The sequence below is a fragment of the Malus sylvestris genome, chromosome 8 (assembly GCF_916048215.2).
Source record: "Malus sylvestris chromosome 8, drMalSylv7.2, whole genome shotgun sequence".
In the NCBI taxonomy this organism is placed as follows: domain Eukaryota; kingdom Viridiplantae; phylum Streptophyta; class Magnoliopsida; order Rosales; family Rosaceae; genus Malus; species Malus sylvestris.
The window spans coordinates 18,563,626-18,577,391 of NC_062267.1; the positions used below are offsets into that span (position 1 = coordinate 18,563,626).

Consider the following 13,766-nt stretch of genomic DNA (forward strand, 5'->3'; position numbering starts at 1 on the left):
GGATACATCAAGGGAGACAACACCAAGCACATAGCACCGAAGTTCTTTTACTCACACCACCACCACCAGCATCAGAACATTGAAGTCAAGCAAATCCGTTCCCAAGACAACCTAACCGATCTCCTTACTAAGTCGTTGCCCAAGTCTACTATTCAGAAACTCGTCCAAGGAATCGGTATGCGTAAATTATCTAAATTGAATCGCTTATAGTTCTCTTATTTAAAAGTTATGTCTAACTCAGGGGAAGTATCTAGAAGTATACTCGCATGATCTTAATGTACTCTTTTTCCTACGATTAGAAGCATTTTTTCCACTGGGTTTTTACTACCTAACAAGGTTTAATAAGGCACTCATCCTAAGATGATCATACTCCGTTGAGTTCACTACCTTTGTCTTGTTTGACGTTTGTTTTAGACATTATGCATACTTCTCACTTTTCACCTTAGTCTATGCCTTGGGTTTTACCATAGCGAGATTTTGTGAATTTTACTACAAATGCATACTTCAATTTAATTTGAGACTCGCAATCACCCATTATACCGGTGACTTCATCAACTATTCTACCTTATCTGCTGAAGATCTGATGCGATGGTTTGTTGAGTATTTACACACTAAAGGGGGAGTGTTATAGTCATATTTAGAATAGGAATGTGATTGTGTAAATCCTAGTAGATATGGGAATGTATCTTATATTCCTAGTAGGAGTTGATTACCTATTAAATGTTGTAATCCTAAAGGGAAATTTTTTACCTATCCTACTACTATAAATAAAGGCACAATGTGATGAATCAAACACACCTCACAATTAAACCACTCTCTCTTCTCCCTCAATACCGCCGGCCCCCTCTCTCTCTCTCTCTAAACCCTAGATCGTTCAATCAAATAGGCTTATAACAAATATATTGATTTTCCACTTTTTTCTAGCAATAAAAAACTTGTGTATTACTTTCTTCAACTTTTCTTTAGCAATAAAAAACCTAACTTATGTATTACTTTTTTTACAAACACAAATGTATTTCTATAGTTCTCTTTCAGTCGTGCTGCATTTTTTTTATGAATAAGCCCCTTTAGGCTCGACCAGCCTGTAGAGTCTTTAGGGTTTTTCGACTTTGACTGACTCAAGTTCAGGGTCGTTACGAATAGGACAAATATACACCAAGCCTTGGAAAGATTATTCAATTAGTAGTAGTGATGTGCTGATTTTTTTTTTTTTTTTTGTATTATTTATAGGCTTGAACTCTAAATCATAATTTCATGGCAATTGAAGATTATTCAATTAGTACTAGTAAGATGTTGATTTTTTTTTTTTTTAAACAAACGATATTATATACATTAAAGGCGATAGCTTAGCCTCACAATAGGTTGCAATAATATGGTTCAAATTCATCTTTGGTAATAATCGAATCTAAGACCTCTCACTCATAAGTAAAGAAGAATTACTAAATAGGTAATTAAATGCTCATTTTAATTAAGTTTGAATATTAATTGTTGATTTATGTATAATACATTGACCAAAAAATATTTTTTTTCTAATAAAGATCTTTTTATTAAAGGATAATACTAAACATACCAAAATTTTGAATCAAATGTATAAACCAATATGTCACTAATAAGCAATAACAACGTTAATCAACCCTTTAAGAGTAATATTCAAATGTCAGTAACGGCCCCATAGCAACTAGCTTTCTAAGTTCAGTTTATCGGATTGAAGATAGATAGAGGGATCCTCTGTCAGCGTCTTTAGCCATCTCTCTCCTACAGCCACCTCTCTTTCTGAAGCATTTCCAGCTCATGGCTTCAACAATTGTTAACGTGGGACCCATCCAGGGTCTGGATGGTCTCAGACCCGCAAAACCTCTGAAACTAAATTCGGGTCGGATCCAAATCAAGACCACCCGCCCACAGCGCCTGTCCACCATAAGAGCCAGCGACAGCGACGGATCTCTCGGGAAGACCCGGCTCAGCGACGCCGAGTGCGAGGCCGCCGTCGTCGCAGGAAACGCGCCACAAGCACCGCCGGCGCCTCCAAAGCCCGCCGCTCCATCTGGAACTCCGGTGGTGTCTTCACTTGTGAGTAGCCGAACCTTCAAATTGCGAAACTTGGGTTGTGGGTTTTGATTGTTTTGCATCAAATTTTGATATAAAAATGTGAAATTTGGGTTGTGGGTTTTAATAGGTGTTGATTTTTGTGTCAGCCGATAGGTCGGAGACCTCGCCGGAACCGAAGGTCGCCGGCGCTAAGAGCTGCGTTTCAGGAAACAAGTTTATCTCCTGCTAATTTTGTGTACCCACTTTTTATTCATGAAGGTTTGTGCTTGCTTGCAACCCATTTGTTGCTATAAAGTTTTGCATTTTACAATGTGTTCATGTTTAAACCTCTGTCAATTTTGCAATTTTTGTGTAAATCTTTCAGGTCAGGACGACACGCCGATTGGGGCCATGCCAGGATGTTATAGGCTTGGTTGGAGACATGGACTTGTGGAAGAGGTGAAGTAGCTTGGCTCTATCTGTTCTGTTTAAGCTTTTTGGCACTGGCTCTGAGGTTTTTGTGGATATGATGTTTTTATTGGAATTGGGAATTACTGTTTCTAAGTATGCCTTGTGTGGAGCAGGTTGCAAAGGCTCGAGATGTTGGTGTCAATAGTATTGTGCTTTTCCCCAAAGTTCCAGATGCTTTGAAGGTTTTATTCTTTATCTCGTGCTTTTTGCTCAACTGTTCTGTAGAATGATGTAGTATAATTGGATAGGTTTCTGCCTTTTAGAATTCAACAGGTGACGAAGCCTACAATGATAATGGTTTAGTGCCGCGAACAATACGGTTGCTGAAGGACAAATACCCTGATCTTGTAAGTTTACGTAGCTCATTTAGTCTTTTAAATCAAGTTGGCCTTATGTGTTCTTATGTGTGGAAGAATGTCATTTGGCTTAATTGTCTCGTTCGTCAGGTTATCTACACTGATGTTGCTTTAGATCCATATTCCTCTGATGGGCATGACGGTATTGTTAGAGAGGATGGTAAGTCATATATGCCTTGACTCATGAGAAGTGCTCTTTCTAGAAGAGGTTATGTTTCGTTCATATAGATCGTAAAACTTATTCTTGGTGCTGTAGGAGTTATTATGAATGATGAGACGGTACACCAATTATGTAAGCAAGCTGTTTCCCAGGTAATTGTGGCAGTCCTATATATGTAATTTCTCAATTGTAAATTTTGTTCAATCAAGATATATCAGTAACATACTGTTTGCCACATTTACCTCTTATCAATAGGCCCGAGCTGGAGCAGATGTTGTCAGTCCCAGTGACATGATGGATGGTCGTGTGGGAGCCATTCGAACTGCTCTTGATGCTGAAGGTTTTCAGCATGTTTCTATCATGTCTTATACAGCGAAGTAATTCGATCTTGTCACTACACTGTTTCTTTTGTTGATCATTAAAGGAAATTTCATTATTTTTTAAGAACCCACAAGGCATGCACTTTTAGGCATTTCTTACATGAACTTTCTCAAGTTGCACTAGGTAAGATTTATACTTGGATTGAAGAATGTCCTTGTGTTGCGAACAGGTATGCAAGTTCATTTTATGGTCCATTTCGGGAAGCCTTGGACTCGAATCCACGTTTTGGTGACAAGAAAACGTATGTAGCTCATTGGAGTTAAAACTTATGCTAATTTCATTTATATTTGGGCTATTGCTGACTTGGCATATAAAATGTGGCTGGAAAAACAAAAGTTATCAGATGAATCCCGCAAATTATAGAGAGGCTATGGTTGAGGCAAATGAAGATGAGTCTGAAGGAGCTGATATCCTCTTGGTTAGTGTTGCTTTAAATATTTGTGTGAGGCTACTTAATGGCAGAAATTCTAGTTCTAAAACTATGGAATAATTCACAGGTGAAGCCTGGTCTACCATATTTAGATATCATAAGATTACTCCGGGATAACTCTCCTCTGCCAATAGCTGCATATCAGGTGAGTCTTGTCATAAATGACCTCCTTATTGTATCGTTCTTTCCCGAACAAGAAGTTTTTTTACTCCATATTAAGCTTCGAACACACAATGCACTCTTCTTGAATCAACACATATGCGAGTCTTGGAAACATGTCATGTTTATTTGAAGGTAGACGATTGATAACTGTAGTGAGTAGTAGAAATGTTATCGTTTCCTGTAATGTACTGATTGATTAATTAGAACTCCACTCCTGGCCTGTCTGTAAAAGTGTGCTTATTTTCTGTAAAATTATCAATGCAGGTTTCCGGTGAGTATTCAATGATCAAGGCAGGTGGGGTTCTGAAAATGATCGATGAAGAAAAGGTTATGATGGAATCGCTCATGTGTCTCAGAAGGGCCGGTGCTGACATAATCCTCACATATTTTGCCCTGCAAGCTGCCAGAACTATATGCGGTGAGAAGAGGTGAGACTTGTAAACTAGGAAATGTTTGTCGAGGAAAACCACGGAAGATTTCTGGAGCTTGTTTTGTAAGTCGTAGAATGAAGTTCGTTTGTAAAAGCATGATTAACCAGAGTTTGTTATTCAGACAATAAAGGAGTAATAGTAGATTGAAACTTGGGTGTTTTATACCTTGTTCATTGTCTCAAAGTTTAATGTGCACTACCAATATCACTACCCTTTTAGCATTTAGTGTAAAAAGAACAAAAAGAAAACATATTTGTTTACTTGGTACAATTTCACGTAACTTTTAAGAAAAAAGAGATTTTTTTCCGAATGCGTTTCTCCTGTTTATGTCTTATCTTTTGATTTATTTAATCATGAGTCTATTGATTATCTGTTTTCCGAATGCGTTTCTCTTGTTTATGTTTGCTCATTAGCCAATTAACGTAGACATGGTTACTGAGAAAGAATGGATACGAGATAAACATACCTCTTGGTTATTTTGTACCTTCATTTTTCATGTATGCGATACCTAAAGTTAATGAGATTCACCTACTTTTTCGTTCATTTGGTTGTTGATAAAGCACATTCAAATCATACTCATTTCTTCCCATTTCATCTCTTATAAAGTAACATGCCCTTGTTAGATTTGTGGTGATTTGAGTCATTTAAACCGTTGGTGGTTTGAGTAAAAATGCAATGTGTAAAATTCATGGCACTGGTGAGATGTGACATTGTATCAACTTTGTGAGTGTTAGTGGAGTTTGGTGTAAAAAGAGATGATTTAAGAGGAATGCTACTTAGTATTACAGTTTGATTGTATTCTTCTTCACTTATAAGTAAAAGGTTTTAAGTTCGATTCTTCCCAAATACGAATTTGAACCACATTATTATAGCTAACCTAGTGTGAGACTTAGATCACTATCACCCTCTTAATGTAGATAACATCGTTTATTCAAAAAACCAAAAGAGATGAATAATGACTCCCCTAAAGTATGGAGATAGGCAAACCTAAAAGTTAACATAAATATAGGAATGTGTTGTTCACACTCTTTTTTACTTTTCACACATCCTTTGTTAATCTGTCATTTGATCTTCTTTAATTCATTTGATATGACAGTCGAAAGTTAGAAGGGTGTTTGACAAGTAAAAAGGGATATGTGGATATTACACTCCTAAATATACTACAACTTACAAAATTATTCGGCAGAACATGATTCTTCTACTAGATACCTTTACACCAGAGAAAAGAGGGACAAATCTTAATCACTGATTCCTTGTGCCTAATTGAGACAACAACATCATCAATAATATTTGACCTAGCCGCTCGATTTACTTAAAATCACCCGTCTGTGATCACCCGCGACCGCTCGTTGAGGTACCTTTCTGCAATTGTGGCATGAGTTGCAGCCCCAATGGGCAAAACATCTTCGTCAATGAAAAAATAAGGAGAGTGACCTGTGTGTGTGGAACCCAAGGTCTCGTTCCTGATCCCGATGTAGAAGAAGCCGGCAGGGATGACCTCCGAGTAGAATGAGAAGTCCTCCGCCCCCATCATGGGTGGCACCACCCTGAAGTTAGTGGGGCCCAGCAAATCGACGGCCACTTTGGTCACATGCTCATGCATTTTCTCATCGTTCACTGTTGGTGGGTATATGGTGTTCTGGTTTTTGAAGAAGTCTACTGTTGCTGAGCATCTGTAAACGCTTGCTTGCTCCACAATTACCTGTTTGTCAAAATGCAGATTAACTGTGTCAACTTTGAATCGATGCCAATGATTAAAGATATAGAAAATGAAGTATCTACCGATTAGAATTGAACGACCTACTTAGATTGCGTTTCCTAGCGTAGAAGAACTTTCATGCAACTATAACGTCGCGATTATAGTATGTCAAGTTCATTAGATGAGAAAGTTAAATATGATATTATGTGATTACTCAAAATACCATCATTATGACATCCCAAGTATAAGTTTATCTCTTAAGTAAGTAAAAAAAAGCCGACGTTGAATCTTCATATTATATTATCCTTCCAATTTTTATAAGATAAGTAGAGAAACATTCATGTCACGGGATTACTCCACGCTTGTCATTTATCTCTCTCGTATACCTAAAACCAAAATTGAAGATATAAAAAGTCACAAACCTCTTCAATTCTTTGAAGAATTCTGTAGAAACTTGTGTTGGAGAAAGCCCTGAAAGTACCGCCAAGTACCACAGTGTTTGGTATCATCCCAAGATCATCGCCTCCATTGAATGCAGTCACAGAAACAACCTGAGTGCATGGTAAAACGACATATGTTAGGGTTTGTCACAGTTTTCTTCTCAAATTAACAGTTTTGCCATGTCGAAAGATAACTTAACGTACCTGAGAGTCCAAAGGGTTTGATTCGCGAGACACGATGCCCTGCAAGCTGATGACAGCTGCGGCAGCAGCCAAAACAGGGTCAGTAGAGATGGGGGGTCTTTCAGCTTGGCCTGTGGTGCCACTGATAACAGCTCGGAAGAAGCCACAGCCGGCTAGGAGAGGTCCAGCCCTTGATCCGATGACGCCAGTTGGGTGCTCATGGGATACATGAGCTGCAAATATGGCCTCCACATCCTCCAAAGCGCCATCTCCGATCATTCTCTTTGCACCATTACCGGCTTCCTCCGCCGGCTGAAATAGCAATATTACAGTTCCCTGTGTTTGCAACGGTGTAAATTGTCAAACAACATGTCAAGTCGAATGACTCGAATCAAACTTGTGACTAGTATAATTCAAAGCATTAACTGCTTCAAGAATACATTATGTAAAAAACCCAAAAATTGAATAATGTTAGAGAACGGTTTATGTGTTAGTTAAAAGTTGACGATAATAATTAAAATAAGTATATCGCTTGTATTTAATAAACATAAATAAAAATTGCCGATAATAATTGTTTTTGTCTAAAATAATAATATACTAACATAATAATTAATAATCCAGTTAAAATATGAGATATAATAAAAAAGTGGTGTTTAACTTTTTTTTTTTTTGAACAAACAATATTTTTCACACTAAGAGGGTGAGGAGGTGGGTTAAGCGTTGCAATGAGCTAGCAATAATGTGGTTTAAATTCGTTTTTTGCGAGAATTGAGTCTAAAACTTTTTACTTGCAAGTAAAAATGAATATTATCATAGTACTAAGTGGAAAGTAGTGTTTAATTCTAACTTATGTCGTCTTTAACCGAAACGTTTTGTCAATCATCACTGTTATGTGACAACAAACAACCCACAAAAGTTTTTCTTGGTCAAAAAATGTGATTTCAGTCCACAAAGTTAGGGGAATCCATGGAATAGGTATACAAAGACTGCTAACAACTTAATTTATTCTCCATTAGATCTAAAGAACAAGCATCTTGACTCAAATTATCAAACATATTATTGTATTAAGCAGTTGTTTAAGCCAAAGCCAAATGGGTACGATTTTTTTTATAACAAAAATATGGTTACGTTTTAAATATTGGTGTAGTTTACATATGACAAAGTGGTATATTTTCTTTCAAAAAAAACATTTGCTACATTATATGAATGGGTACAAATAAAAGTTTAAAATATTGGTACCAAAGAAATTAAATATATGGGTACGAATTCAAACTAAAAAGAAAATAGATACAAATTTTAAAAAAAAAATGTTGCAAATTAAAATGAGTACAAGTTAAAAATATAAAAACATATAATGCAAAATTTAACTATAAATATAAATATATCAAATTCAACGTTTCTAACACTAAATGAATGTATTTAAAAATGATTAATAACTTTGTTATATATGTACACACGCATGTTATATGATTCCAACATTGACCCATCAGCTAGCCATCGGTTAACAATTAAAGTCGTATTATTAGACCTAAGACCAACGACACCAGACAGGGATAAGGATTATTATATCTCAATCGATTTCATATCTTCCTTACATAGACAGGCACACCTTAACTGATCCACATGCTCCACCCACACTCCAACACAAAAACAACTGCTAATCACTATTTATTACGGGAGCTTTTTTGCTCACCATCATAACTACAGTCTATGTGCACCATAAACTTAATCTTTTGTCACATATCATTTCACTTAACTCTAGTTAATTTTCACATTAAACATTACTTTTTGAATTTTGAAAAAAATTAAACGAGGTTAAGTGGAAAGACACGTACCAAATGATTAGGTGTATGATAAGCATACACCATAATTTATTGTGGTGAGTAAAAATGCTCCCGTTCATTATAAATTAACACTTTATATTTTAGAAATTGATCTCATGTGTTCTATCATTACATACTAGTCGATAAGCACATACTCTGTGTGTGTGAACAAATTTTTTTATTTTTTTATTTTTTTATTAAGGAGTGATTAGTTTTTAAAATTTTAAAAAGTATGAAAAAATAATAGTGGGACAATTTCTCTTAATAAATGCATATTTTATCTTAATATTACATAATTATTGTTTCGTCCTCCTTATGTAAATATTGTGTATCAAAAGTGAGGGTAAAATAGAAAAAATAGGGATATGATTGTCATTTTCTCAAAAGATACAAAATTACTGTTTTGCCCTCCTCATGTAAGTATTATGTATCAAAAGTGAGGGCAAAATTGAAAAAAAAAAGTGGCAAAAAGTTGACAAGGAAGGTTCTCTTAATAATAGTATAGATAAGGTGCTTTCCATACTTGAAAAGTCTAATATACTTTCATATTTCTTTTTTGAACAAACGATATTATCTTTACTAAGGGAAAGTAGGTAAGTTAAGCTTCACAATGGGCTAGCAATAATATGATTAAAATTCGTCTTTGACGAGAATTGCACCTAAGATCTTACTTACAGATGAAAATAAATATTACTAAACCATAGTACTAATTGGCCTCTCATATTTATGGAAATAATTATTAAACTACATGCATAAAATCACAAAAAAAAAATTAAAATTACAAGGACCAGAGCGTCCAAAGTACACAGACCAAAACTCATAAGTACCTTATTTTCTGCTACTCTTAGGATACATGCGTGTACATGTTATGTACAAGGGAATATTTGTCCTTATGTCAAATTTCAAACCAACAGGAAAGGGATGATATGTGTGTGATGTTATACCCAAAATATCGAAGTAAAAACAACTTTAAGGACACACCCAACTCCACAAGGAATCTTAAAACCATCTGAGTCATCCTTTGTAAACCAATATTGTCCATAGAATTCGAATATGTGATTTATTTCTAGTACTCTTACTAAGATTTTATTTTGGCCATAAAATCGCCCACATGAGGAAAGGAAAAGGAAAAAGGAAAAAAAAAGAACAAGATTAGTTTGCTACGTGTTTAATAATTGAAAACTAGTACAACATCTATAATTATTCCACTAATTAAGTGAACGTTTAGGAATAATAGAAAGAAAAGAAAAAACCCTTTAAGCCAATAAATGTCAAAATGTAGGGTTTTTTTTTTTTCTTCTCAAAAGTGAAATTCATTTATATTTAACAACGTGAAACGAATTAGAGTACAGTAGATGATATAATATTAGATAAAAAATAATGATTTCTATCCAACTCAAACATGAAAATCATGATATGAAAGTGCAAGTTAAACTAAAGGATTTATGTGTTGCTTGATTACAATCACGTAGATTATATTAACAAACAAACATAAGGAAATTAAGAAATGAAATGAAAGAGAAAATGCAATAATACAGTCTAGTAATATTCATTTTCATTTGTAAGTAAAAGGTTTTAAGTTTGATTTTCGTCAAAAATGAATTTGAACCACATTATTATAACTCGTCCATTGTAAAATTTAACTCTCTCCTTCACCTCTTAATATCTCTTGTTCGAAGACAAAAGATAACTTGGAGAGAAAAGTAATTTTATCATTTCCTTTTTTTTAAGATTTAATTTCATCTATGGAAGAAGAACCAACAAAAAAAACTTTTGAATTGAAGCACGTGTGAAAAACGAGCAAGTAAATGACATTGGGAATCGAGTTCATGGCCAGAGTGTCTAGGGCAGCCCTACTCCCTGGCCTTTAGCCCTACAACTGTAGTCAAGTAAAACAAGACAAATTCTGACATATTTGGTTTTAACAAATTATTAAAGGTTTCATCTGATATAATTTTAATTTTTAACTAATTAAGGATTAAGTACGCAACCCAAATTACCTTGAGAAGGTGCTCACGGCTCTTCAAGATCTTGGCAGCGCCAATTAGCATAGCCACATGCGCATCGTGCCCACAAGCATGCATTTTGCCGGCTACTTTGCTCTTGTGCTCCCATTCCACAGCCTCCTACAATTATATGATTAATATTCCCCACATTAGATATATTTTTTCTTCACAATCTGTTAGGTCAAGACGATATTTCAAACAAATTGCATTCGTTGACGAACATCATATCTTTTTTGTATTTTTTTTCTTTATCTCTTAATCATATGTCCTTTACTATCTATGTACTTCTCTGACACAAATATCTAACACAAGAATTTAGAACAAGTACATGTGTTTTCTTTATAAAAAAAAAATAATATGTATAAGAAATGGAATAAAAAAACATTTGTAAGATCTCCGAACATTTGTTTTCGCTTCAGCATTAAAAAATAAAAATAAAAACCTAAATACATTATGTTATATTCAAGATTTTAGTCTATGATGTCTTAAGAAATTGAAATTTGTATCTCTTTGTCAAAATTTAGAATTCAAATGCAAGTGTATCGCATGCATAACCAATCTAAGAAATACTCTATCTAATTCTTTTCAAATTTTGAAATTAAAAAGGATTTTTTTTTGGCTTTTTATGTTTTTTAGGGGGAAAAAAAGAGAGAAACAGAAAGAAGAGTTCAAGCTTCATGTACGCTGCAGATACCTGTAAGCAGCTTCAAGTCGAAGCGAAAAGCATAAAAAATAAATAATAATAAAATACCTGAATTGGAAGAGCGTCCATGTCAGCTCTGACGGCGACAAACGGAGGACTGCCGGTTCCGATCCAAGCTCGGATTCCGGTCTTTGCCAAAGGAAACCGGTAACCGATGTCCAACCGGTCCAACTCATCCCGAACCAACCGGCTCGTCTCGAACTCCTCGAAAGCGAGCTCCGGATGCTCGTGGATCCTCCGCCTCACCGTCTTCAGCCACTCCATGTTCTCCGGTAGCTTCGCGAAGCTCAAAACAGCTTCCGAGCACGCCTCAGTCCAAACCTCGCAGCTCGGCCGAGGAGGCGGAGACGACGTCGAGGGTGACGGTGGAGATGTTAGCCCGTGGAGGCTCAGATTCTTTCGAGCTTCGGGGCTTGGCTTGCATCTGGGGCAACAGTTATCGAGCTCGACGAACGGGTGGCTGTGATCGCCGGACGACATCGGTTCCGCTGGTGAAATTAACGAACCGAGGAGGAAGACGGAGATTATGAACACTGAATTTATGGAAAATAATTTTATTTTTATTTGATTAAAAATCATTTTTTAGAGAGAGAGAGAGAGAGAGGGCTTGGGGATGGAGTTTATGGAAAAATTATGTGAGAGAAAGAGAGATGAGGAGAGTTGAATTCATCGGTGGTGCGGTGGGGGGAATTTGAGCACGTGGGGATAAAAAAGGGCAAATGAGGGAGGAGGGGAATTTGACCACGTGGGCTGGGGGGGGGGGGGGTTTTATTCTTTAACGAAGGAGCTGGCTCCTGAGGAGTGAGTGTGGCGGCCAAACTGTCGGGGCCACCACTTTCGGGATCGGTTAGTCTCGCTGACGCCCAGCTAGCTATCGTGTCTCTCTTTTCTACTGTAACTTCCACCGTTGCAACTTTTCGCACCAAAATGTTTATCTCAGGCCATCTTAAAAAAAGATGTTAAATTTTAAATAAATTTTTAATTTAACAACTTACATAACACTTTGATATTTTCTTTAATTTTTTTTTCACGATGTTAAATTTTAAATTATTATAAATACCTTAAGTTAATAAAAAGCACGGTCAATGAACAATCACTTACAATAAATGTTTAAAGCAATAAAAAAAAAACTAATAAAAACAATTTTTTTGGGTTTAAAGTACGACATTCATTTATAAAGGATTTTGAAATTTGTACAGTCCATGAAGGATATGGTGCAAAATAAATGGCCTCAATAAAAATCTTGCCGGAGATTTTAATCCTGTCGAAGAAAAAAAAAGCGTCACGTACCTTAGTTACAAAGATAAACTATCCTCCATAAGGAAATCTCTAATGATATCAGGAGATTTTTCAAACCACACTCTTCATTGCTCACTTGAACGTCCCAAACATGCCAATCGATAAGCCACTTTATTGGCCTCTTTTCGGGTATGGAGAACTCTTGTTTGGGGGATTAAACAAAGAAAATGTCTTGTCATTAATTATATGCCTCATTGATGTATCATCATCTGGTGTCATTTTACAACAACTCCTTTACTATCACTCCATATCATGTTAAATATGAATTGTCATTTCGGTTGAAAAAGTATTACATGAAATAAAAGCCATTGGGAAATCCAAATACAAGCATAGCCCAAAAGAAAATACAATAGAAATGGCCAAAAAAGAGCAAGCTCACAGCATCAAAAACCTAGATCTAGAAGACTGTTGACACAAATTTTGTGTTTCTTTAACCAAATTGTCAAATATTATTTTCTTATTAATGTAGAGTTTTACATGGTTGTATTTATTAAAAAAAATCGTTGAATTAAAATTTTTATTAGTTGAAATGTTAGTGGAATAATGAGAACTTCCTAGGAAAATCCATTAGGTAAATTGGTGGCAGAATTCTGGTGGAATGGGGTCGACGAGGCTAGGAAAATCCATTGGGTGGCCTAGGATAAACTCTGCTTACCAAAAGCTAAGGGTGGCTTGGGTTTCAGGAATCTCAATGGTTTCAACCTTAGTTTACCAGCCAAACAAGGTTGGCGGCTCGTTCATGATCATTCATCTCTAGTGGCTAAAGTTCTCAATGCCAAGTATTTTCCCAACTCTTCCTTCTTGGAAGCGAAGGTGGGTAACAAGGCATCTTACTATTGACGCAGTATTTGTTCAGCTAGATATATCATTAAGGCGGGGTCCATATGGCAAATTAGGACGGGAGTGGATGTTGACATTTAGGCTAATCACTGGGTGCCCCTCCTTCCAAATTTCGGGGTCTTTCCCCTAAGCCCAGCAGCTGCCTTCTTCGGTTGGTTGATCAGCTTATTGTGGCCTAACAATGGAGATATCAGCCTTCTCCGCTCCCTGTTTTTGGATGTCGAGGTAGAGGCGATTCTCTCCCTCTCTTTCAATGTTCGGAAACCCAGTGACTTTTTAATTTGGCATTTTGATTCCAAAGGCTTATTCAAGGTTAAAAGGGCGTATCATATGGCGCTGAACTGGATCAACTGG

At 36.1% G+C, this 13,766-nt stretch overlaps 2 protein-coding genes across 2 annotated transcripts; one reads left to right on the top strand and one right to left on the bottom strand.

The window, feature by feature from the left end:
* Nucleotides 1-1,648: 1,648 nt before the first annotated feature.
* Nucleotides 1,649-4,581, top strand: LOC126631206 (delta-aminolevulinic acid dehydratase, chloroplastic-like). The gene is made up of 12 exons (XM_050301379.1): nt 1,649-2,070; nt 2,196-2,307; nt 2,414-2,487; nt 2,613-2,681; nt 2,763-2,846; nt 2,946-3,015; nt 3,112-3,167; nt 3,271-3,392; nt 3,566-3,637; nt 3,733-3,814; nt 3,894-3,971; nt 4,253-4,581. The coding sequence occupies exons 1-12, from the start codon at nt 1,792-1,794 to the stop codon at nt 4,418-4,420; spliced, it is 1,266 nt and encodes a 421-aa protein (XP_050157336.1). The 5' UTR covers nt 1,649-1,791; the 3' UTR covers nt 4,421-4,581.
* Nucleotides 4,582-5,533: 952 nt separating this feature from the next.
* Nucleotides 5,534-11,942, bottom strand: LOC126631205 (IAA-amino acid hydrolase ILR1-like 6). Its single transcript, XM_050301378.1, has 5 exons — nt 11,322-11,942; nt 10,565-10,690; nt 6,763-7,077; nt 6,541-6,669; nt 5,534-6,121 (listed from the first exon to the last, which is right to left on the bottom strand). Exons 1-5 carry the CDS (start codon nt 11,850-11,852, stop codon nt 5,738-5,740), a joined length of 1,485 nt encoding a protein of 494 aa, XP_050157335.1. The 5' UTR covers nt 11,853-11,942; the 3' UTR covers nt 5,534-5,737.
* Nucleotides 11,943-13,766: the final 1,824 nt, after the last annotated feature.

Excerpts from the sequence above, each read along its gene's own strand:
- LOC126631206 (XM_050301379.1), top strand. The coding sequence starts at position 1,792 with ATGGCTTCAACAATTGTTAACGTGGGACCCATCCAGGGTCTGGATGGT. Across the intron at positions 3,016-3,111 it reads CGGTATTGTTAGAGAGGATG|GAGTTATTATGAATGATGAG; the intron begins GTAAGTCATATA and ends TTGGTGCTGTAG. Across the intron at positions 3,972-4,252 it reads TGCCAATAGCTGCATATCAG|GTTTCCGGTGAGTATTCAAT; the intron begins GTGAGTCTTGTC and ends TTATCAATGCAG.
- LOC126631205 (XM_050301378.1), bottom strand. The coding sequence starts at position 11,852 with ATGATTTTTAATCAAATAAAAATAAAATTATTTTCCATAAATTCAGTG. Across the intron at positions 6,670-6,762 it reads CAAACCCTTTGGACTCTCAG|GTTGTTTCTGTGACTGCATT; the intron begins GTACGTTAAGTT and ends CCATGCACTCAG. Across the intron at positions 6,122-6,540 it reads TTCTTCAAAGAATTGAAGAG|GTAATTGTGGAGCAAGCAAG; the intron begins GTTTGTGACTTT and ends TTTGACAAACAG.